The 26550-nt window shown below is 42.0% G+C and overlaps 1 protein-coding gene across 1 annotated transcript; it reads left to right on the top strand.

Annotated features, from left to right (window-relative positions):
- The first annotated feature begins 11775 nt into the window (after window positions 1–11775).
- Window positions 11776–26097, top strand: LOC139551328 (carbonic anhydrase 4-like). The gene is made up of 8 exons (XM_071362830.1): window positions 11776–11842; window positions 11934–11960; window positions 12148–12318; window positions 14002–14150; window positions 16273–16368; window positions 16481–16559; window positions 16729–16892; window positions 25891–26097. Exons 1-8 carry the CDS (start codon window positions 11776–11778, stop codon window positions 26095–26097), a joined length of 960 nt encoding a protein of 319 aa, XP_071218931.1.
- Window positions 26098–26550: the final 453 nt, after the last annotated feature.

Here is a 26550-nt window from a genome sequence, read left to right as displayed (position 1 = left end):
CCCTGAATATGCCGATTTGGCTCTCACCTTCTCCAAAAAGAAGGCGACTCAATTACCGCACCATTGACAGGGCGATTGTGCGATAAATCTCCTGGTAGACGCTGCACTTCCCAGGAGTCACGTGTATCCCCGCTCACAGGCGGAGACGGAGGCTATGGAAACATATGTCTCCAAATCCCTGCGTCAGGGGTACATTCGGTCCTCCACTTCACCCGCCTCCTCGAGTTTCTTTTTTGTGAAGAAAAAGGAGTGAGGTCTGAGCCCGTGTATTGACTACCGAGGCCTAAATCAGATCACGGTGAGGTATAGTTTCCCGCTACCCCTTATCGCCACGGCGATTGAGTCAATGCACGGGGAGCACTTCTTCACCAAACTAGATCTCAGGAGTGCTTACAACCTGGTGCGTATCCAGGAGGGAGACGAGTGGAAGACGGCGTTCAGTACGACCTCGGGTATTATGAGTACCTCGTCATGCCGTATGGGTTGATGAATGCTCCATCAGTCTTCCAAGCCTTTGTAGACGAGATTTTCAGGGACCTGCACGGGCAGGGTGTAGTGGTGTATATTGATAACATTCTGATATACTCCGCTGAACGCGCCGAGCATGTGTCGCTGGTGCGCAGGGTGCTTGGTCCACTGTTGGAGCATGACCTGTACGTCAAGGCTGAGAAATGCCTGTTCTTCCAGCAGTCCGTCTCCTTCCTAGGGTACCGCATTTCCACCTCGGGGGTGGAGATGGAGAGTGACCGCATTTCATCCTTGCGTAATTGGCCGACTCCCACCACGGTAAAGGAAGTGCAGCGGTTCCTAGGGTTTGCCAATTACTACCGGAGCATTATCCGGGGTTTTTGTCAGGTAGCGGCTCCCATTACCTCACTGCTGTAGGGGGCCCGGTGCGTTTGCAGTGGTCGGCTGAGGCGGACAGGGCTTTTGGTCACCTGAAGGCTCTGTTTACCTCTGCTCCCGTGCTGGCCCATCCGGATCCGTCTTTGGCGTTCATAGTGGAGGTGGACGCATCCGAGGCTGCGATTTGAGCAGTGCTCTCTCAGCGCTCGGGAACGCCACCGAAGCTCCGCCCCTGTGCCTTCTTCTCGAAGAAGCTCAGCCCGGCGGAGCGAAACTATGACGTGGGGGACCGGGAGCTGTTGGCTGTCGTCAAAACTCTGAAGACGTGGAGACATTGACTTGAGGGGGCTAAACACCCTTTTCTCATCTGGACTGACCACCGCAATCTGGAGTACATCCGGGCAGCAAGGAGACTGAACCCTCGCCAGGCAAGATGGGCCATGTTTTTCACCTGTTTTCTTTTTTCCCTTTCCTACAGACCAGGTTCCCAAAACGTGAAAGCAGACGCACTGTCCCGACTGTATGACACAGAGGAGCGGCCCATGGATCACACTCCCATACTCCCGGCATCCTGCCTGGTGGCGCCGGTAGTGTGGGAGCTGGACGCGGACATTGAGCAGGCATTACGTGCAGAGCACGCTCCCCTCCAGTGTCCCTCTGGGCGTCTGTACGTTCCGTCTGCTGTCCGTGACAGGTTGATCTATTGGGCCCACACGTCACCCTCCTCTGGTCATCCTGGGATCGGTCGGATGGTGCGCTGTTAGTTTGGGAAGTACTGGTGGCCTACCTTGGCCAAGGACGTGAGGGTTTATGTTTCCTCCTGCTCGGTGTGCGCCCAGTGTAAGGCTCCTAGGCATCTGCCCAGAGGGAAGCTACACCCCTTACCCGTTCCACAGCGGCCTTGGTCGCACCTGTCGGTGGATTTTCTTACCGACCTCCCCCTCACAGGGAAACACCACGATCCTGGTCATTGTGGATCGGTTCTCTAAGTCCTGCCGTCTCCTCCCTCTGCCCGGTCTCCCTACGGTCCTACAGACTGCGGAGGCCTTGTTTACGCACGTCTTCCGGCACTATGGGGTGCCTGAGGATATAGTGTCTGATCGAGGTCCCCAGTTCACTTTGAGGGTCTGGAAGGTGTTCATAGAACGTCTGGGGGTCTCGATCAACCTTACCTCAGGGTTTCATCCCGAGAGTAATGGGCAGGTGGAGAGAGTGAACCAGGATGTGGGCATGTTTCTGCAGTCGTATTGCCAGGATCGGCCAGGGTAGTGGGCAGCGTTCGTGCCCTGGGCCGAGATGGCTCAGAACTCGCTCCCCCACTCCTCCACTAACCTCTCCCCCTTCCAGCGCGTACTGGGGTACCAGCCGGTTCTGGCGCCTTGGCATCAGAGTCAGACCGAGGCTCCTGCGGTGGACGACTGGTTCAGGCGCGCGGAGGAGACATGGGACGCCGCCCATGTTCTTCTCCAGCGGGCCATGCTGTGCCAGAAAGCCAGCGCAGATCGCCACTGCAGTGAGGCCCCGGTGTTCTGCAGTGAGGCCCCGAACACCGGGGGACCGGGTCTGGCTCTCGACCCAGAACCTGCCCCTCCGCTTGCCCAGCCGGAAGCCGGGTCCGCGTTTTGTGGGGCCATTTAAAGTCCTGAGGAGAGTGAACGAGGTTTGTTATAGGTTACAGCTTCCCCCTGATTCTTGTATTAACCCCTCGTTCCATGTGTCTCTCCTCAGGCCGGTGGTGGTTGGCCCGCTCCAGGAGTCTGAGGAGCGGGAGGTTCCTCCGCCCCCTCTGTACATCGAGGGGGCCCCGGCGTACTCCATTCACTCTATCCTGGATTCGAGGCGTCGGGCGAGGGGAGTCCTCCCACTCCATCAGTACCTAATGGAGTGGGAGGGGTACGGTCCGGAGGAGAGGTGCTGGGTACCGGTGGAGGACGTGTTGGACCCTTCAATGCTGCGGGAGTTCCACCGTCTCCGTCCGGATCGCCCTGCGCCTCGCTCTCTGGGTCATCCCCGAGGCCGGCGTTGGCACGCTGCTGGAGCCGCGCGTCAAGGGGGGGGGGGGGGGGTACTGTCACGACTTCCACCGAACTCGGGTCCTCTCCTTGTTCGGGCGGTGGCCGGCGTCGCCGGTTTTCTAGCCATCATCGATCCACTTTTCATTTTCCATGTGTTTTGTCTTGTTTTTCCTCACACCTGGTTTCAATTCCTTCAATCATTTGTTGTGTATTTAACCCTCTGTTTGGTGCGCGACGGGTTTTTGTACCGAATTATTCTTGTTATTTTTATGCCGTGGGTTTTGCGATTAAATTGCTCCGGCTATTACCAAGTTCTGCTCTCCTGCGTCTGACTTCACTGCCACCGATTACGCACCCCTTACAAAAACTCACCACAGGTTAATGAGAAGGGTGTGCTTGAATAGATGCAAATAACTCTGCAATGTTGGGTTGTATTGGAGAGAGTCTCAGTCTTGAATCATTTCCCACACACAGTCTGTGCCTATATCTAGTTTTCATGCGAGTGAGGGCTGAGAATCCACTCTCACATAGATCCGTGGTTGCAAAGGGCATCAGTGTCTTAACAGCGCAATTTGCCAAGGCAGGATACTCTGAGCACAGCTCAATCCATAAATCTGGCAGTGGCTTTTAGTGGTTAGAGCGTTGGGCCAGTAACCGAAAGGTTGCTGGATTGAATCCCCGAGCTGACATGGTAAACATATATTGTTCTGCCCCTGAACAAGGCAGTTAACCCACTGTTTCTTGTTAGGTCATCATTGTAAATAAGAATTTGTTCTTAACTGACTTGCCTTGTTCAATAAAGGTTAAATTGCAAAACAAATTAAAAATATATATATAATATATATATATATTCAATTTAATTTGCAATTTCGATGAGGCTCTCTTGTTCAGATATCCGTAAGTGGACTGGAGGCAGGGCTTAAAAGGGATAACGAATCCAGTTGTTTGTGTCATCCATTTCGGGAAAGTACCTGTGTAATTGGGCACCCAACTCACTCAGGTGCTTCGCTATATCACATTTGACATTGTCTGTAAGCTTGAGTAAATTTGCACACAAAAAATCATACAATGATGGAAAGACCTGTGTGTTGTCCTTGTTAATGCAGACAGAGAAGAGCTCCAACTTCTTAATCATAGCCTCAATTTTGTCCCGCACATTGAATATAGTTGCGGAGAGTCCCTTTAATCCTAGATTCAGATCATTCAGGCGAGAAAACACATCACCCATATAGGCCAGTCGTGTGAGAAACTCGTCATCATGCAAGCGGTCAGACAGGTGAAAATGATGGTCAGTAAAGAAAACTTTAAGCTCATCTCTCAATTTTAAAAAAAACATGTCAGCACTTTGCCCCTTGGTAACCAGCACACTTCTGTATGTTGTAAAAGTGTTACATGGTCGCTGTCCATATCATTGCATAGTGCAGAAAATACACAAGATTTCAGGGGCCTTGCTTTAACAAAGTTAACCATTTTCACTGTGGTGTCCAAAACGTCTTTCAAGCTGTCAGGCATTCCCTTGGCAGCAAGAACCTCTCGGTGGATGCTGCAGTGTACCCCAGTGGCGTCGGGAGCAACTGCTTGAACGCACGTTACCACTCCACTATGTCTCCCTGTCATGGCTTTTGCGCCATCAGTACAGATACCAACACATCTTGACCACCAAAGTCCATTTGATGTCACAAAGCTGTCCAGTACTTTAAAAATATCCTTTCCTGTTGTCCTGGTTTCCAGTGGTTTGCAGAAGAGGATGTCTTCCTTAAGTGGCCATAAACGTAACGGACATATACCAGGAGCTGTGCCAGGCCCCCCACGTCTGTTGACTCATCCAGCTGTAACGCATAGAAATCACTGGCTTGTATGCAAAGCAGTAATTGTTTCAAAACATCTCCTGCCATGTCACTGATGCGTCGTGAAACGGTGATGTTTCATGAAGGCATTGTCTGTATAGTTTTTTTGGCCTTTCCCCCGGCATTGTCCCAGCCATATCCGCAGCAGCAGGAAGAATTAAGTCCTCCACAATAGTATGGGGCTTGCCTGTCCTAGCCACTTGGTAGCTCACTATATAAGGTGCTTCTAGCCCCTTCTTATTAATGGTATTTGTTGCTTTATGCATGTCTTACTTCTCGAAAGTCATCTTAATTCTCGCTCAAAAAACTCCTGTGGCTTATTTTTCAAATTGGCGTGAAGGTTTCATCGAGTTGTGAGATAGTACTTTTGCACATATAACACACTGTGGCTGAGGAAAGGCACTACTCCCAATATAAGTGAACCCCAAATCAATGTAGTTATCATCATATTTGCACCTTTTCGATGGTCCAACGTCCCTGTCTGTTGTTCGGTGCTCGGTAAGGGGGCAGCAGCTCTTCAGCTGCATCAGATTCACAACTGTCAGTGTCCATGCTAGCTGGGCTAACAACAAATGTAGAATTACTGATGCTAGCATTAGATTTGCTCGTGGAAGCAGAACAACTTGTGTCGTTGACAGTTGCAGGTGTATTACTGCTGGTAGTAGCAGTACTACCAGTAGAGCTGGTATGTGTCTCCATGGACGAAGGAGGGTACCTTTTTTAACCATTTATTTAAAAAAAATGAAAATGGAATGAGCAACAGCTACGTTTGGCTACATACGGACTGTTTGTGGAATTCCCGCGAGAGAGTAACGGTTAATGTGATTGGATGTTAATTATTTGACTAGGCTACCTGTACAGTATTTGAAATTATGTTGTTATTTCGCTGAACACTAGATGGTTTCATTTGATATTTGGCAATGAAACGAGGCTACTGAGGCAAGAAAAAAACCTTGAAATTGTGAAGAAAGAAAACATAATTCAATTTTTTTTTTTTTTGTGAATCACATTTTTATTTGGCATACCCCTGGGGTACCCCAATTTTGGAATACGTGATATAATAGATCATAATTAACTGTAGGGACTAGGGACTGGTGGCGGATTATATTACATATCCATCGCCATTGGAGGCTGCCATGTCCGTCTGAAATTTTATTCGCTCCTCGGAAGGCCCGTCACTGCTTGGCGGAAGGATACGTATACGAAGCACAATGCTGGAAATCTGTCCGCATCCACATAAACTAGTCGCAATGGTCTATGACGAACACAGATTGTTTAATATGGAATTCAATAAAAGAAAACAGAGAGAGAGGAAGAGAGACTGACACAGATGTCCTGGCAGTTCCTTAATATGTTGGCTGTATATGTAGCCTAATCTTTAACATAGCTAAGTGGGCAGGGGGGAACACATGACCTGCACTATCATTTAAAAGGTATTATAAGCCAATGGTCATCTATAAGAAAGAGAGTTCCAAATCTCTGCCAATAACAGATCGTTTTTTGTTTTCCCCTCCCCACTCAGACCACTCCCAGATAGTCCAGAAAAAATTATTGCTTGAGAAATTGCTATTTGCTAAGAAGCTATATTTGTTTATTTTTGACCATTTTAATTGAAAACAATTACAACAATGTACTTTGTTGTTACCCAGAAAGGATTTGATATTATTGATATAAAAATGTTTGCATTGGATCTGAAATGGGAAAATAATGAATGAAATTGCCAAGTAGCCTATTTTTCTGGCAATGATGCGTCCGTACCAGATTTCTAAACTGTATTTTATATGGATAATATGAACGTAGGATACTCTGTTTTTGCAAGGCAAAACAGAAGAAAAGTAGACAAGTGCTTCTGGTCACTAATCTGGATATGTGCACCCGCATTTGCGCGCCAATGCTGATGACTGGTATTGGCCAACCCGCAATCTTTGGGTTCTGAAGCACAGATTAGATATTTTTGGGACAAGATTTTGATGTAATGCCATAGGCCTATGATAGCGACCAGATTGAATAGGCAAAGGTATAACAATACAATACAAATGGTAGGCTTTTGCGACCCCCCCAAAACCTTGTGACCCCCACTTTGAGAACCACTGATCAACAGTGTAAGGGATTTAGTCAGTGATTTTATCTAATATGTATCTGTCTAATATGTACAGTATGTGTTTATTCATTCACAATTAGGATATTGTTGGACCAATTACGGGCAGTGTGGTCCCCTCATCTTCTGGTCCCAGTGATGCTAGCCGTAGCACAGATAGCTCAGCTGCTGCAGCTGAGTGAAGTGCAGTGGAGGTAGGAAGACACCACAGAGCGAGAGTCACACACTGACACACACACACGGTCAATACTGCTGCTGCTATTTACTTTATTGCACACCCCAGCATATTCTGTAATATTCATAATATATTTTGCATATTCCTATTACCCTTCCTAACGCTGAAAACATGTTTTCTTCTATGATTAGTTTTTTTTAAATACACTACCGTTCAAAAGTTTTATAACACCTACTCATTCAAGGGTTTTTCTTTATTTTACTATTTTCTACATTGTAGAATAATGTGACCAATACACTTTAATTTGAAGACAGCCAGGCACTAATTTGCAAGATAAGTAGTTAGGCTTTTATAAGATATTATGAGCCAATGGTAACCTATTCGGCATTGATTCAGTATTTTTTTATTCTTTATCTAATATATGTGTGTATTCATTGTCATCTACGATGTTGCTGGGCTCAGTGCTGGCAGTGTGGTCCCCTGGTCTTCTGGTACCAGGACCATGAGAAAGGACGCTAGGCTTAGCAGAGACAGCTCAGGGACGAGTGCAGTGGAGGTAGGAAGAAAACAGAAACACAGATACTGTCAGTTCCTTAAAATGTAATGCAGGAAATGTAAACCTTGTGGTTTATTTGAGGTCTAAAAAGGCTTCAGAAGTTTGTAATTTCCACTTTGAAATGTAAGATTAGATTTTCCCTTACAAAAAAGTATTAACCCCTACAAAAATGTCTAGTAATTCAAATCCACATAATAATTCACATTTCCTGTTGCTGGAGGATTATTTTCCTGCTGTAGCAAAGTAGGTCAAATTACGATCCTACATCTGTAGCCAGGACACCTGGGCCAACACCTCTACTCGCTATAACTGTGATAATTGGTTGTTTATCTACCTTAATTGAATGTGTAACACTTCAATTAAGGGGTCCTTATTACAGTGTAATTACATATGCAATTATACTGTAACAAGTATTATAATTAATTGTAATAATTAATAGTTGCAATGTAAAAACAACATGCAACTGGTGGTAACTGCAGTCTGTAATTACAGAGGTGTAACAATGAATGCTTGTTGCCATGCTTCTTACAAATGTTACATTTGTATCCCAACGCATCCCAACGCACCTTATTTCAGTCTGCACAAACCACCTTATTTCAGTCTGCACAAACCACTTTATTTCAGTCTGCACAAACCACTTTATTTCAGTCTGCACAAACCACCTTATTTCAGTCTGCACAAACCACCTTATTTCAGTCTGCACAAACCACTTTATTTCAGTCTGCACAAACCACTTTATTTCAGTCTGCACAAACCACTTTATTTCAGTCTGCACAAACCACTTTATTTCAGTCTGCACAAACCACTTTATTTCAGTCTGCACAAACCACTTTATTTCAGTCTGCACAAACCACTTTATTTCAGTCTGCACAAACCACTTTATTTCAGTCTGCACAAACCACTTTATTTCAGTCTGCACAAACCACTTTATTTCAGTCTGCACAAACCACCTTATTTCAGTCTGCACAAACCACTTCATTTCAGTCTGCACAAACCACTTTATTTCAGTCTGCACAAACCACTTTATTTCAGTCTGCACAAACCACTTTATTTCAGTCTGCACAAACCACTTTATTTCAGTCTGCACAAACCACCTTATTTCAGTCTGCACAAACCACTTTATTTCAGTCTGCACAAACCACCTTATTTCAGTCTGCACAAACAACTTTATTTCAGTCTGCACAAACCACTTTATTTCAGTCTGCACAAACCACTTTATTTCAGTCTGCACAAACCACTTTATTTCAGTCTGCACAAACCACTTTATTTCAGTCTGCACAAACCACTTTATTTCAGTCTGCACAAACCACTTTATTTCAGTCTGCACAAACCACCTTATTTCAGTCTGCACAAACAACTTTATTTCAGTCTGCACAAACCACTTTATTTCAGTCTGCACAAACCACTTTATTTCAGTCTGCACAAACCACTTTATTTCAGTCTGCACAAACCACTTTATTTCAGTCTGCACAAACCACTTTATTTCAGTCTGCACAAACCACTTTATTTCAGTCTGCACAAACCACCTTATTTCAGTCTGCACAAACAACTTTATTTCAGTCTGCACAAACCACTTTATTTCAGTCTGCACAAACCACTTTATTTCAGTCTGCACAAACCACCTTATTTCAGTCTGCACAAACCACTTTATTTCAGTCTGCACAAACCACTTTATTTCAGTCTGCACAAACCACTTTATTTCAGTCTGCACAAACCACTTTATTTCAGTCTGCACAAACCACTTTATTTCAGTCTGCACAAACCACTTTATTTCAGTCTGCACAAACCACCTTATTTCAGTCTGCACAAACCACTTTATTTCAGTCTGCACAAACCACTTTATTTCAGTCTGCACAAACCACTTTATTTCAGTCTGCACAAACCACCTTATTTCAGTCTGCACAAACAACTTTATTTCAGTCTGCACAAACCACCTTATTTCAGTCTGCACAAACCACCTTATTTCAGTCTGCACAAACCACTTTATTTCAGTCTGCACAAACCACCTTATTTCAGTCTGCACAAACAACTTTATTTCAGTCTGCACAAACCACTTTATTTCAGTCTGCACAAACAACTTTATTTCAGTCTGCACAAACCACTTTATTTCAGTCTGCACAAACCACTTTATTTCAGTCTGCACAAACCACTTTATTTCAGTCTGCACAAACCACTTTATTTCAGTCTGCACAAACCACTTTATTTCAGTCTGCACAAACCACTTTATTTCAGTCTGCACAAACCACTTTATTTCAGTCTGCACAAACCACCTTATTTCAGTCTGCACAAACCACTTCATTTCAGTCTGCACAAACCACTTTATTTCAGTCTGCACAAACCACTTTATTTCAGTCTGCACAAACCACTTTATTTCAGTCTGCACAAACCACTTTATTTCAGTCTGCACAAACCACTTTATTTCAGTCTGCACAAACCACTTTATTTCAGTCTGCACAAACCACCTTATTTCAGTCTGCACAAACCACTTTATTTCAGTCTGCACAAACCACTTTATTTCAGTCTGCACAAACCACTTTATTTCAGTCTGCACAAACCACTTTATTTCAGTCTGCACAAACCACTTTATTTCAGTCTGCACAAACCACCTTATTTCAGTCTGCACAAACCACTTTATTTCAGTCTGCACAAACCACTTTATTTCAGTCTGCACAAACCACTTTATTTCAGTCTGCACAAACCACCTTATTTCAGTCTGCACAAACAACTTTATTTCAGTCTGCACAAACCACCTTATTTCAGTCTGCACAAACCACCTTATTTCAGTCTGCACAAACCACTTTATTTCAGTCTGCACAAACCACCTTATTTCAGTCTGCACAAACAACTTTATTTCAGTCTGCACAAACCACTTTATTTCAGTCTGCACAAACAACTTTATTTCAGTCTGCACAAACCACTTTATTTCAGTCTGCACAAACCACTTTATTTCAGTCTGCACAAACCACTTTATTTCAGTCTGCACAAACCACTTTATTTCAGTCTGCACAAACCACTTTATTTCAGTCTGCACAAACCACTTTATTTCAGTCTGCACAAACCACAGTGTTATCCAATCGAAAACCGACCACCTCATTGACACAACTCTGCAATAAAGGGCTCTGGAGTCTGATACCCATGTCCAATGGCAAAAATGGGTTCACAAACAATTTACATAAAAAAAATGACATATTTGTTTAATCATTTAACAGTGCATTTGACAAAGGGACAATTACTTTAACCATCAATTATACATTTGTAGACATATTAATAAACGGTTATGTTTTAAATGGTAAGTTAGTCATTTATGATTGCCAAAATGTAAGCCTATTATTAAGCTTGGTTGAATAATGGCTTATAAATGCACTTAAAATGGTCATAAGACAAACAATTTTTCCTTGCAAGGTTACATGATGGGACATTCTCACTTGCATGTTGCTTCCAGAAGCTTTAAACTTTGGTCCGGGTTGTCAGGATGGGTAAAGTATTATATAAGTACAGATTAACTAAAAGTACCCCTCAAGATACACAGGATTTAGCTAGTTAACATGAATTATAACACCTAGTAATTATATTGCATGTGCCCTGTGGTGTACTTGTGGGTTTATCCTCTCACTTGGATAGCACAGAGGGTCAGGTTGTCATAATCGGTAACGTACACATTCGTTATGAGCAAAACATTTTATTATGATACGTGATGACACCCGTATGGACAATATCTGATCTGTTTTTGTAAACTCAATCAAGTTAACCCAGATGGTATGGCACCGGAGGGGATGCCTGCCGTTTTACGTGCCCCTAACCAACTGTGCTATTTTGTGTGATTTTTCACATTGTTTCACATCGACCGTCTCTTATGACCGAAAAGAGCTTCTGGATATCAAAACAGAGATTACTCACCACGAACTGGACATAGATTTTTTCTTTAAAAGGTGGTTGAAATATGGTCAGTCCGCCGTGGCCTTGATTTCAACATCCACAGATGGCCTTGATTTTAGCGTCCATAACGTCCGCAACGTCCACAAACATAGACGTCTATGTTTGCGTCAAATCAAAGCTGATCCGGACGGGACCAAATCTGAACCAATCACAGACGTCTATGTTTTTGAACTTTGTGGATATTGTGGACATTGAAATTAAGGCTGGTCCATACTGGATCAAAACTGTACGTCTGTGGATATTGAAATAAAAGTCAAATGGATGTCCGGCTTCCTTTATAATTGTCTTTTCCTTGCTTTCAGATGAATCGACTTGTGGTTATCAATGTGGCTCTATTTGTCCTCACTGCAATCAGTGCTGCAGGTGGTTGTAAGTGATTATTATATTATTTTGTTGCCCTGTGACTGTCTCCTACTATTATTTTTGTGACACTTTGCATAACTTTTTCCCTTCTTATCAGCGTGGTGTTACCATGATCCTAGTTGTGGTAAGTATTGGTTTTACCCATTGGTTACAGTGTAACTTTTATTCACAAATTGTACATGAAGCATTTGCTTTGAAATGATTGTGATGGTGGTGGATAACAGACCATATAATTAATGTGTTAGCATATAATGTGACCCTTATAAACATACGGTACATTGACACCATGGTATGATTGATTATATGTTAAGGTGACACCACTTGGCCCACCATTGCCACAGAACATTGCAATGGATCGCGACAGTCTCCCATCAACATTGTCTCCGCATCGGCAGTGGTTGATGCAACCCTGACAACCTTCACCTTCACCAAATACGGAGACAATTATACAATGAAGAATATCAAGAACACTGGCAGAACTGGTGAGGAGAATGGATGGATGCCTTGCCTCTCAATCCATACACTCAAAGTCTACACTTGAGGAAAATTCCTGGTTTGGTACATACAGTGCATTCGGGAAATATTCAGACCCCTTGACTTTTTCTACATTTTCTTATGTTACAGCCTTAAAAAAAAAAAAAAATCCCCTTATCAATCTACACAATATCCCATAATAAACAGAAATTTTTGAACATTTATTTTAAAAAACAATATGGAAATATCACATTTACATAAGTATTCAGACCATTTACTCAGTACTTTCTTGAAGCACCTTTGGCAGCGATTACAGCCTCGAGTCTTCTTGGGTATGACGCTACAAGCCTGTATTTGTGGAGTTTCTCCCATTCTTCTCTGCAGTTACTCTCAAGCTCTGTCAGGTTTGATAGCTGCACAGCTATTTTCAGGTCTTTCCAGAGATGTTAGATCGGGTCAAGTCTGGGCTCTGGCTGGGCCACTCAAGGACATTCAGAGACTTGTCCCGAATCTACTCCTGCGCTGTCTTGACTGTGTGCTTAGGATCGTTGTCCTGTTGGAAGGTGAACCATAGCCCCCAGTCTGAGATCCTGATAACTCTCACAGGTTTTCATCAAGGATCTCTCTGTACTTTGCTCCATTAATCTTTCCCACAATCCTGACTATTCTCCCAGTCCCTACCGCATCCCAAAGCATGATGCTGCCACCACCATGCTTCACCATAGGGATGGTGTCAGGTTTCCTCCAGTTGTGACGCTTGGCATTCAGGCAAAAGAGTTCAATCTTGGTTTCATTAGACCAGAGAATCTTATTTCTCATTGTCTGACAGTCTTTAGGTGCCTGTTGGGCTGCCATGTGCCTTTTACTGAGGAGTGGCTTCCGTCTGGCCACTCTAACATAAAAGCCTGCTTGGTGGAGTGCATCAGAGATGGTTGTCCTTCTGGAAGGTTCTCCCATCTCCTCCAAATAACTCTGGAGCTCTGTCAGAGTGACCATCGGATTCTTGGCCACCTCCCCGACCTAGGCCTTTTCCCCTGATTGCCCAGTTTGGCCGGGCAACCAGCTCTAGGAAGAATCTTGGTGGTTCCATACTTCTTCCTTTTAAGAACGATGGAGGCCACAGTGTTCTTCGGGACCTTCAATGCTATAGAAATTTTTTGGTACCCTTCTCCAGATCTGTGCCTCGACACAATCCTGTCCCGGAGCTCTATGGACATTTCCTTCGACCTCATGGCTTGATTTTTGCTCTGACATGCACTGTCAACTGTGGGACAGGTGTGTGCCTTTCCACATCATGTCCAAACAATTTAAATTACCACAGGTGTACACCAATCAATTTGTAGAAACATCTCAACAATGCTCAATGGAAACAGGATGCACCTGAAGTCAATTTAGAGTCTCATAGCAAAGGGTCTAAATACTTATGTAAATAAGGTATTTCAGTTTTTAATTTATAATACATTTCCAAAATTCAAAAAAACTGATTTCACTTTGTCATTATGGGTAGTGTGTGTAGATTGATGAGGACGTTTTATTTATTTATTATATTTTAGAAAAAGGCTGTAACTAACAAAATGTGGAAAAAGTCAAGGGATCTGAATACTTTCTAAATGCACTCTATGTACCAAACATGGAATTTGTTAGAAATTGAACCAATTCCTCTCGTTTTGTTGGTGTTTTCTTTCTTTCAGTCATAGTCAAGCTGAGGAGTGGAGTCCAGGTTACAGGTGGGGCACTGTCTGAGGCCTATGACAGCCTGCAGTTTCACCTCCACTGGGGGAACGGTACCTCAGTACCTGGGTCGGAGCACACAGTGGATGGAACACGCTACCCCATGGAGGTATGGGAGGTTCAACACAACATTACTGCTTTCCGATTCTCTAACCTTCTCCAGAAGTGTCCCCTCATTCACGCCCCCCTCACTCTTTCATGGATTGATGCAAGCATGGCTGGAGGGAGTTTCCACTATATTGTAAACACTAGTCCATTCCTTTTAAATTCATGAAAGGAAGTGTATGAGTACAGTTATGAAGCAGGGTAGAGAATCTGAATTTAGCCCATGTCACATGGGGTGACACTTCTCATACTGATGCACATCAGTGGCGGTTGGTGCCGTTTAAGATGAGGGAGGTCGATTTAAAAACATTTATGAGCATGGCCTTGTTTCTATTACAGCATATTGGATGAGTGTCATTCATATTCCATTCACCCAGCTCAATGTAACATCGATAGGTTTAGGCTACTACATGATACTCAATTGTTCCCTATACACATCATGAGGTTGCTACAATCTAGCCTATGAATAAAGTGTTTACAACGTACAGTAGGTGCACAGGTTAAGAGAAAATGTTGAGATGTGACAGTGACACATTCAATACTGCCTTGCACACGCTTGCCTGCATATAGCTGATCTAGGGTGTAATCCTTAGTTCAACAGTTGCAAACGAGAGATTCTATTGGACAAATTCAGGTATGTTTATCCCTGTTTCATTCTGTTTGCTTCCGTTTAAGAAGCATTTTTTTCAACAGAATCGGCAGTATAAATACACCCCTGATCACACATAAACACAGTTCACTTTCAAAGCAGCCACATAAACAGCATGACTCATTTGCTCATTGTATAATTCCTTCGCACATTTACGTGCTCTCCTCCTCTCGCCTTTTCTATTCGCTTGTGGACTTCAGTGGACAACATATCAGCTGTCTGTAACCAGGTGAAAAAACCTTTCCAAGAAAAACCTTAATATAATAACCGCTAACCACTACAAACAGCCTACATCGTTGTCACCATATTAGCTAATATCATAGTCAACATAGCTACTAGAACTAAAGCATTGGTAAACCTGCTGCAATCATGCAGTACAGTGTACAGTCAGAAAGCAGTTTAGTAGTTACAATAAATTAATAAAACCAAAAGTTTACCTTGACTTGGAAGAGTTCCAGTGTTGGATAGCCATAGCCAGCTAGCTAACATAACATCCCTCTCTGTTTGAGTAGATTTAACGAGCTAGCTGCATTTGCTAGCTAAGTAAGTGAAAGTGAATGTGATTTTTTTTTAAAGAAATAGCTAGCTTCCTCGCTCTCTCTCTCTTTCTTCTCCTTCATTTTTGAAGAAATGTATTTGTTCAAAGCTGTTCAACTATTGTCTTTCTCTCTCTTTGAGTCAACTACTCCCCACATTTTATGCACTGCAGCGTTAGCTAGACGTAGCGTATGCTTTCAGTACGAGATTCATTCTCTGATCCTTTGATTGGGTGGACAACATGTCAGTGCAAGAGCTCTGATAGGTTGGAGGACATCCTCCAGAAGTTGGACATCCTCCAGAGAACCAGAGGAGGAGGAAAACTAGCTGTCCTTTGGCTACACCATGGTACTACCATAAAGAGTGCTGTTGAGGCTAATGTAGACCTGCATTGAAAAACTGTGTGTTTCAATCAATTATTTGGTGATGTGAATATACTGTATTGAGTATAGTTTTATCTAAAAAGGATAACTTTTTTAATCTTTCACTCTTTTTATTTTCATGAAATTCACTGAGGAGGATGGTCTTCCCCTTCCATCTCTGAGGAGCCTCCACTGATGTACATATACCATACTGCCATGGATCAATGTCAAGTTATTTGTTTAGGCTTAGTACAGTGTGAATTATTCCCCCCCCCCCAGCCAAACTGCAGCCACGCAACTTGGTTTACTAGAAAACTGACGAATGGGTAAATGTAACCACTCTCAGATTTTCATAGATAGTGCAATAGTCTGACGGTTGTACTGAACTTATGAGGCATTTATAAATTATATTCCTCAAAATCAGGGGGCATATATATATCATTAATTTAAATGACCTTTGAAAAGCTTTAAATATGGCAGATTGTAGTCTACCTTTTTTAAATGTATCATTACAACGTTTGAATTTTCCAATGGATTCAGATAACTTTTTAGATCAACTGTTATGCTTCACTTTTCAGTTGCACATAGTAAATGCCAAGTCTTCGCACAACGGTAACACGGCCACGGCCGTTACAGACAGCACGGGACTTGCTGCTCTTGGATTCTTCATAGAGGTGAGTGGATGCTTTAACCTTCCTAGAAATTGCATCCATTTTTCCATTTTAGATTGGGCATTTCAATGTTTTATTGCTGATTTTTGTTATTAAAGTACATTTTTTGCAACAGGCCATGCCGGGCAATGTGACTGGTTCCCCAGCAGCATGGAATACTCTGACATCATACTTGGCCAACATCACACTAAAAGGTGAGAGGAGAGATTTAACTGGTTCTGATTTGATCAAGAACTACTTCCTCAAAATAAAGTTTGGAAGAGGGATTTGTTATTCTCTTTGAATTAAAAATGAGTGATTTTATTGTTCAATTTCAGTAGCATATGATTTTAGTATATGTTTTTTCTTTCTTCCTTCGTTAAGATGATATTGTGAACATTACTCATGCTATTTCATTGGATGAGCTCCTGGAAGGGGTGGACCGTACCAAATACTACCGTTACAATGGATCACTGACTACTCCAAATTGCAATGAGGCTGTGGTTTGGACCGTGTTCAAGGACCCTATCAAAGTCAGCCAGGACTTGGTGAGTTTGTGAAACAATTTTACAATAAACTGAATAACATTTCTACCTCCTAGAATAGCTCATATATATATATATATATACGGTGCCTTCGGAAAGTATTCAGACCACTTGACTTTTTCCACATTTTGTTACAGGCTTACATTTTGAAATAGTTTTTTCCCCTCAATCTACACACAATACAAAAATAATAAAAGAAAATAATTTAAAAAATGGAAATATCACATTTACTCAGTACTTTGTTAAAGCACCATTGGCAGCGATTACAGCATCGAGTCTTCTTAGGCATGTCGCTACAAGCTCGTCACACCTGTATTTGGGGAGTTTCTCCCATTCTTCTCTGCAGATCCTCTCAAGCTCTTAGGTTGGATGGGGATCGTTGCTGCACAGCTATTTTCAGGTCTCTCCAGAGATGTTTAATCGGGTTCAAGTCCGGGCTCTGGCTGGGCCACTCAAGGACATTCAGAGACTTGTCCCAAAGCCGCTCATGCGCTGTCTTGGCTCTGTGCTTAGGGTCGTTGTCCTGTTGGAAGGTGAACCTTTGCCCCCATTCTGAGGTCCGGAGCACGCTGGAACAGGTATTCATCAAGGATCTCTCTGTACTTTGCTTCGTTCATCTTTGTCTCAATCCTGACTATATCTCAGTCCCTGCCGCTGAAAAACATCCCCACACATGATGCTGGATTGTTATCCTTCTGGAAGGTTCTGTGTTCTTGGGGACCGTCAATGCTGCAGAAATGTTTTGGTACCCTGCCTCACATCTGTGCCTCGACACAATCCTATGCCAGAGCTCTACGGACAATTCCTTCGACCTCATGGCTTAGTTTTGCTCTGACATGCATTGTCAACTCTGGGACCATATATAGACAGGTGTGTGCCTTTCCAAATAATGTCCAATCAATTGAATTTACCACAGGTGGACTCCAATCAAGTTGTAGGAACATCTCGAGGATGATGTTTTTAAGGCTGTAACGTAACAAAATGTGGAAAAAGTCAAGGGGTCTGAATACTTTCTGAAGGAACTGTGTATACATATACTGTATATAGACACTATATATTAAAAAGTATTTGGACACCCCTTCGGCTATTTCGGCCACACCTGTTGCTGATAGGTGTATAAAATCGAGCACACAGCCATGCAATCTCCAAAAACAAAAATTGGCAGTAGAAGGGCCTTACTGAACAGCTCAGTGACTTTTAAAGTGGCACCGTCATAGGATACCACCTTTCCAACAAGTCAGTTCATCAGTTTTCTGCCCTGCTAGAGCTGCCCGGTCAACTGTAAGTGCAATTATTGTGAAGTGGAAATGTCTAGGAGCAACAATGGCTCAGCCGTGAAGGGGTAGGCCACTCAAGGTCACAGAACAGGACCGTCGAGTGCTGCAGTGAGTAGCACGTAAAAATCATCTGTCCTTGGTTGTAACACTCACTACCGAGTTCCAAACTGTCTCTGAAAGCAACGTCAGCACAATAACTTTCCATCTGGAGCTTCATAAAATGGGTTTCCATTCGAGCAGCCACACACAAACCTAAGCTCACCATGAGCAATGCCAAGCGTCGGCTGGAGTGGTGTAAAGCTTTCCGCCATTGGACTCTTGAGCAGTGGAAACGTGTTCTCTGGAGTCATGAATCATGCTTCACCATCTGACATTCCGATGGACTAATCTAGGTTTGGCGATGCCAGGAGAACGCTACTTTCCCCAATGCATTGTACTAAAAGTTTGGTGAAGGAGGACTAGTTGTTTTTCATGGTTAGGGCTAGGCCTCTTAGTTCCAGTGAAGGGAAATTTTAACACTACTGGTCCTTTGTACTGTAGCTCAGTTGGTAGAACATGGTGCTTGTAATATCAGGGTAGTGGGTTCATGTCCCTGGACCACTCATATATTAAATGTATGCATTCATGACTGTACAGTGCCTTGCAAAAGTGTTCACCCCCTTGGCGTTATTCCTATTTTGTTGCATTACAGCCTGTAATTTAAATAGATTTTTATTTGAATTTCATGTAATGGACATGCACAAAATAGTCCAAATTGGTGAAGTGAAATGAAAAAAACTACCTTTTTAAAATTCTAAAAAAATAAAAACGTAAAAGTGGTGCGTGCATATGTATTCAGCCCCTTTGCTAAGAAGCCCCTCAATAACATCTGGTGCAACCAATTACCTTCAGAAGTCACATAATTTGTTAAATAAAGTCCACCTGTGTGCAATCTAAGTATCACATGATCTGTCACATGATCTCAGTATATATACACCTGTTCTGAAAGGCTCCAGAGTCTGCAACAAAAATAAGCAAGGGGCACCACCAAGCAAGCGGCACTATGAAGACCAAGGAGCTCTCCAAAAAGGTCAGGGACAAAGTTGTGGAGTGTGGCGGAAGAATCAGAATTAGTTGTGTAACATAGATAATTAAGATGTCTTATCTGCATAATATGCTTATGTGATATACTTGTTATTAGAATGTATCTCTGGTGTTGGCAGTTGCATTTCTTCCCTCAGCTGGGGCTCAGTCACCTGGGGCCCAGAGAGGGGAGAGGTCAGGCTTGTCTTTCACATGTCCCTGGTGCTATGCAGAATATCAGAAAGGGAAGAGGACAGGAGGGAACATTGTCTTCATATGTGAATGTGTCTACCTATTCTTAAACCATGTGAAGGGATGGCGTGATTAATGGGGAACCAATTACTTGTCTCCACAATGTCTGTGCGCCAGTCACTCTCTCCTTTGGCATTGGGGATGTGTGTGGTAGTGTCTGGAACCATTGTATGTCATCTCTAATGTTGCACTTATCCTGGGATAGTGTATGACCTAGAGGCTCACTACCCTCAGTGAGCTTGTCCAGGAGTGTGGTCAAGAAGGGGTTTTACTTGAGATGGGAGTATCTGGAGGTGACAATTGATTTATGCCATTGGATGAGTTGGTGTTTTTGTGCTATGAAGTACCAGGAATGAGCGTGGAACCTCGGCTTAGGGGCCAAACTGAACGATAATTTATAGCGAATGCTATCTGGCTACGGGATACTCAATTCTCATTTAAAAAGTCTTACCTTGTGACCCGTTCAAAACATCTGTGATTTGTTATGTTGACTAGGGGGTGGAACTTGGCTATGAAAGACCTTTGTACTTTTGTCTCGCCGCTCTCAACGAATCATCAAAGAGACGGTGATTCGTCGACAAGCCATTGCTATTGCAAAGCTCTCACTATTAAAGATTTAGTTTAAGTGTAACTCTGACTTGTGTGATAAGTTTGTCTCTCCTCATTTGATAGTAAAGAAATGAACCACCACAGGAGAGTACAGATCATGGTTGGGCTTTAAAAAAATATCAGAAATTTTGAACATCCCACAGAGCACCATTAAATCCATTATTATTTTTTTTTTAAGAATATAGCACCACAGCAAACCTGCCAAGAGAGGGCCACCCACCAAAACTCCCGGACCAGGCAAGGAGGGCATTATTAATCAGAGGCAACAAATAGACCAAAGATAACCCTGAAGGAGCTGCAAAGCTCCACAGCGGAGACTGAAGTATCTGTTCATAGGACCACTTTAAGCCGTACACTCCACAGAGCTGGGCTTTACAGAAGAGTGGCCAGAAAAAAGCCATTGCTTCAAGAAAAAAATAAGTGTGTGTGATTAGGCAACCCTCATGAACTGTAAATCAGTAATTTACAGTTCAAAATCAGTAAATCAGTAATTTACAGTAATGACCAAAATTTGAAAATGTTATAAAACGGAAACCAAATGTCCAAGAGACTTTATTTGATGACTTCCCGGAAGATCTGACCCTGGGGCACGGCCCGTGGCAGTCTGCGAATTTTAAAAACATTTGCGGACGTCTAGTAAGGGACTGTACATTTGCAATATGGAGATCCTCATCAATCACCACACGGTCCCGTGTGGCTCAGTTGGTAGAGCATGGCGCTTGCAACGCCAGGGTTGTGGGTTCATTCCCCACGGGGGGACCAGGATGAATATGTATGAACTTTCCAATTTGTAAGTCGCTCTGGATAAGAGCGTCTGCTAAATGACTTAAATGTAATGTAAATGTAAATCATACAGCAAATGTCATTTGCGTCCCTTAAGTAGGGAAGGCCCTTTCCTGTTTCATCATGACAATGCCCCCATGCACAAAGTGAGGTCCATACAGGGATGGTTTGCCAAGATCAGTGTGGAATAACTTGACTGGCCTGCACAGAGCCCTGACCTCAACCTCATCAAACACCTTTGGGACGAATTGTAACGCCGTCTGCGATCCCAGCCTAGTCGCCCAACATCAGTGCCCAACCTCACATATTCTCTTGTGGCTAAAAATAATCAACTCCCCTCAGCAATGTTCCAACATCTACTGGAAAACCTTCCCAGAGGAGTGGAGGCTGTTATAGCAGCAAAGGGCGGGACCAACTCCATATTAATGTCCATGACTTTTGGAATTAGATATTTGATGAGCAGGTGTCCACATACGTTTGGTCATGTAGTATGTGTGTGTGTGTATATATATATATATTTGTATGTATGTTGGAGCCCATTTATCTATTTTACAACATATATATATATATATATATATACACTACCTTTAAAAAGTTTAGGGTCACTGAGAAATGTCCACGTTTTTGAAAGAAAATTATATTTTTTGTCCATTAAAATAACATCAAATTGATCAGAAATACAGTGTAGACATTGTTAATGTTGTAAATGACTATTGGCTATTGGTGTTATTAAATGACTATGATTATTGGAAACGGCTGATTTTGAATGGAATATCCACATAGGCGTACAGAGGCCCATTATCAGCAACCATCACTCCTGTGTTCCAATGGCACGTTGTTAGCTAATCCAAGATTATAATTTTAAAATGCTAATTGATCATTAGAAAACCATTTTGCAATTATGTTAGCACAGCTGAAAACTGGTGTTCTGATTAACCTGTCTAGGATGAGAGTGGCGCTAGCGGCACTCCCCCCCCACCCCCACTGAAAAACCAGTGCCGCGAAATTCAAAAAAAAAATTTTTTTTAAATATTTAACTTTCACACATTAAAGTCCAATACAGCTAATGAAAGACGCAGATCTTGTGAATCCAGTCAACATGTCCGATTTTTTAAATGTTTTACAGGGAAGACACAATATGTAAAGATGTACACATTAGCACCTAAAAACACATTAGCATAATCCACCATCTTTTATTTGTCCACCAACACCAGTAGCTATCACCAATTCGGCTAAACTAAGATATTTATAGCCCCTAACCAAGAAAAAAACTAATCAGATGACAGTCTGATAACATATTTATGGTATGGGATAGGTTTTGTTAGAAAAAAGTGCATATTTCAGGTAGATGGCATCGGTTACAATTGCACCCACCGTCACAAATGGAATAGACAAACTACTTAGAGCAACGTGTTTACCTACTTACTAATCATCAAACATTTCGTAAAAATACACAGCATACACGAATCGAAAGACACAGATCCTGTGAATACAGACAATATTTCAGATTTTCTAAGTGTCTTACAGCGAAAACACAATAAATCGTTATATTAGCATAGCACATAGCACATAGCAGCCCAGCATTGATTCTAGCCAAAGTGAGCGATAAAAGTAAACATCGCCAAAATATATTAATTTTTTCACTAACCTTCTCAGAATTCTTCAGATGACACTCCTGTAACATCATATTACACAATCCATATAGAGTTTGATCGAAAATGTTTATATTTAGCCACCAAAATCATGGTTAGACAATGTGGAATGTAGCTCAGCTGGTCAGAAAAAGTCTGTGCGCCACTTAGACAGTGATCTACTCTTATACATAAATACTCATAAACGTGACTAAAAAATATAGGGTGGACAGGGATTGATAGACAATTTAATTCTTAATACAATCGCGGAATTACATTTTTTAAATTATCCTTACTTTTCAATACAGCTTGCGCCAAGCGATGCTACGTCAAAAAACATGGCGTCCGAAGCCACTAAAATGTTTCGACAGAAACACGATTTATCATAATAAAAATGTCCTACCTTGAGCTGTTCTTCCATCAGTATCTTGGGCAAAGGATCCTTTCTTGGGAGAAATCGTCTTTTGGTGGAAAGCTGTCCTCTTGCCATGTGGAAATGTCAACTGCGTTCGGGATGAACTGAAAAGCGTGCCCAACTTTTCACATCGTTGCAAAAATAAATGTCCCAAAATCGCACTAAACGGATATAAATTGCTATAAAACGCTTTAAATTAACTACCTTATGATGTTTTTAACTCCTATAACGAGTGAAAAGATGACCGGAGAAATATAACAGGCTAAACTAACGCTTGGAACAGGAGCGGGTCGGTGTCCAGCACGCGCGTTACGCAGCAAGGAAAGACTGATTAGCCTCAGGGTTTTTTAATTTATAGTGCCTGTGAACGCGCAATCGACACGATTCAAATCGTCATCACGTAAAGACATCCAGGGGAAGACGTAAGCAGTGTCCGTATAGTCATAGCAATAACAGTGGCCTTTTAACTGACTCCAGACCAGTGGCCAAAATTTCTGGAATCTGACTCCATGTCAGGGAAATTGCTGTAGAATGGGCTCTGTTCCACTTAGAGACAAAATTTCAACTCCTATAGAAACTATAGACTGTTTTCTATCCAATAATAATAATAATATGCATATTGTACGATCAAGAACTTTGTGGGAAGCCGTTTCAAAAAATTACACGATTAGCATAAATAGCCACAACAGCGCCCTCATCCCCAACAGGTTAAAGAAGCAGTAAAACTGGCCTTCTTTAGGCTACTTGAGAATATGGAGCATCAGCATTTGTGGGCTCGATTACAGGCTCAAAATGGCCAGAAACAAAGAACTTTCTTCTGAAACTCATCAATCTATTCTTGTTCTAAGAAATGAAGGCCATTCCAGGTGAGAAATTGCCAAGAAACTGAATATCTCGTACAACGCTGTTCCCTTCACAGAACAGCGCAAACTGGCTCCAACCAGAATAGAAAGAGGAGTGGGAGGCCCCCGTACACAACTGAGCAAGAGGACAAGTACATTAGAGTGTCTAGTTTGAGAAACAGATGCCTCACAAGTCCTCAACTGGCAGCTTCATTAAATAGTACCCGCAAACACCAGTCTCAAAGTCAACAGTGAAGAGGCGACTCTGGGATGCTGGCCATATCTCAGACTGGCCAATAAAAATAAAAGATTAAGATGGGTAAAAGAACACAGACACTGGACAGAGGAAGATTGGAAAATAGTGTTATGGACAGACGAAGTTTGAGGTGTTCGGATCACAAAGAACATTCGGGAGACGCAGAAAAAATGAAAATATGCTGGAGGAGTGCTTGACGCCATCTGTCAAGCATGGTGGAGGCAATGTGATGGTCTGGGGGTGCTTTGGTGGTGGTAAAATGGGAGATTTGTACAGGGTAAAAGGGATCTTGAAGAAGGAAGGCTATCACTCCATTTTGCAACGCCATGCCATACCCTATGGACGGTGCTTAATTGGAGCTAATTTCCTCATACAACAGGACAATGAACCAAAGCACAGCTCCAAACTATGCAATAACTTTTTAGTGAAGAAGCAGTCAGCTGGTATTCTGTCTATAATGGTGTGGCCAGCACAGTCACCGGATCTCAACTGTATTGAGCTGTTGTGGGAGCAGCTTGACCGTATGGTACGTAAGAAGTGCCCATGAAGCCAATCCAACTTGTGGGAGGTGCTTCAGGAAGAATGGGGTAAAATCTTTTCAGATTACCTCAACAAATTGACAACTGGAATGTCAAAGGTCTACTTGGCTGGAATTGTTGCAAATTGAGGATTATTTGACGAAAGCAAGGTTTGAAGGACACAATTATTATTTCAATGAATAATCATTATTTATAACCTTGTCAATGTCTTGACTATATTTCCTACTCATTTTGCAACTCATTTCATGTATGTTTTCATAGGAAACAAGGACATTTCTAAGTGACGCCAAACTGTTGAATGGTACATTTGGGCAGTCTTGATTTAAAAAAATGAACAGAAATGAAATGGTTCATTGGATCAGTCTAAAACTTTGCACACATATTTCTGCCATCTAGTGTCCAAAATCAGAACTGCACTGGGGTGCAATAATACATTATGGCCTTTCTCTTGCATTCCAAAGATGATGGTACAAAAAAAAATACCAAAAATGTTTTTATTTTTATTATCTTTTACCAGATAAAATGTGTTATTCTCCTACATTAATTTCCACAAACTTCAAAGTGTTTCCTTTGAAATGGTATCAAGAATATGCATATCCTTGTTTCAGGTCCTGAGCTACAGGCAGTTAGATTCATTTTAGGCGAAAATTGAAAAAAATGGAAGATCCTTAAGAGGCAAACATATTATGTTTTGTTGACATTTGGGAGGTTTACTAACACATTTTTCTGCCGTTAAACTTTATATCTGACATGTACTTTAGGTTGGATGGAAACCTGGTCTATGTGATGTACTCTATTAATTGGCTCTGCAAGAAGTCATGAACATACAGATCCTGTATCTTAATTTGAGCCAGTTTCGCACAGCAGGAAAATAGTCCTGCATCAACAGGAAATATTAATTGTTATATGGGTTATACATGGATATTTTGTAAAGGGATGGTACATTTTCTTTAAGGAAAATCAACTTCGAAATGTTTAAGTGGAAATTAAACTTTATAAGCCTTTTAAAATATTGAACACAGTACAAGTTTGCATGTTTTACTCTGCAGGAAAGTTCCTGCAACAACAGGATGATCAAATTAAGATATGGTCTCTGTACACACGTTTCAGAAATGTGTCTCGTTTTGATCCAATGCAATGACATAAATTAAAGTTGTTGTTTTTGTGAACTATTTATTTTTTTAGACACCAATTTGCCTCAAAGTTTCAGTTGATTTCACATTACTGAAACTAGATGAAACTAGATGTTGAACTGACAGTGGGTTAAACCATTGGGCCAGCCTGATGTCACACTTATGTCTATGATCCAGTAATTAATTTACTTTTTCCACTCAGATTGATCTGTTCAGCACAAAATTGCACATTGACCACAACTCCACCTCTGACTTGATGACCAACGTCTTCAGAAACAAAAAGCCTGTCAACGGCCGGGTGGTGACAACCCAGGGCAGCTCATCCACAGCCCTGCCACCGTCGGGAGCCTCCACAACGAACTCCTCTCTGGGCCTCATGGCCCTGGTCTGGATGCTGCTGATGGTTTAGTTTCTATGAGTAACGCCTTACCTGAAGTGCACTGCCATGTCTCCATTAAGCCTCAAGCTACCAACGTATTTTACATACGCCAATTACCAACTAGGGTCAAATTTACTCAAAGGCGAAACTATTGGAAAAAGCAACAATCATAGAAAAATACAAACTTATTAAAACATCATTATTTAGACATGTAATTAATGTTATCTGAAATAAATAGTACTTATTTTAGCTACATTTTCTAAAAGAAAATATATAATGTTCCTTTATATAAAGTGCAGTTTTTTTCCAAAGTACAATCCACATTATTTCCATGGTAGTACAAGGCCAATTTACCATAATGTGATAAAAGTATAATTTAGTTTTCAGAATGTAAGTAAATATTAATGTTTTCATATTTATCTGGTAAAAACAACTGCCATTTAAAAGGGTAGTACACCAACATTCTAAATATACTTAATTTTA

The sequence above is a fragment of the Salvelinus alpinus genome, chromosome 23, assembly GCF_045679555.1.
Source record: "Salvelinus alpinus chromosome 23, SLU_Salpinus.1, whole genome shotgun sequence".
Lineage (NCBI taxonomy): Eukaryota > Metazoa > Chordata > Actinopteri > Salmoniformes > Salmonidae > Salvelinus > Salvelinus alpinus.
The sequence above is the reverse complement of the archived record's forward strand: the minus strand, read 5'-3'. Positions and strand labels throughout refer to the sequence as shown.

Excerpts from the sequence above, each read along its gene's own strand:
- LOC139551328 (XM_071362830.1), top strand. The coding sequence starts at position 11,776 with ATGAATCGACTTGTGGTTATCAATGTGGCTCTATTTGTCCTCACTGCA. Across the intron at positions 11,843-11,933 it reads AATCAGTGCTGCAGGTGGTT|CGTGGTGTTACCATGATCCT; the intron begins GTAAGTGATTAT and ends CCTTCTTATCAG. Across the intron at positions 14,151-16,272 it reads GAACACGCTACCCCATGGAG|TTGCACATAGTAAATGCCAA; the intron begins GTATGGGAGGTT and ends TTCACTTTTCAG.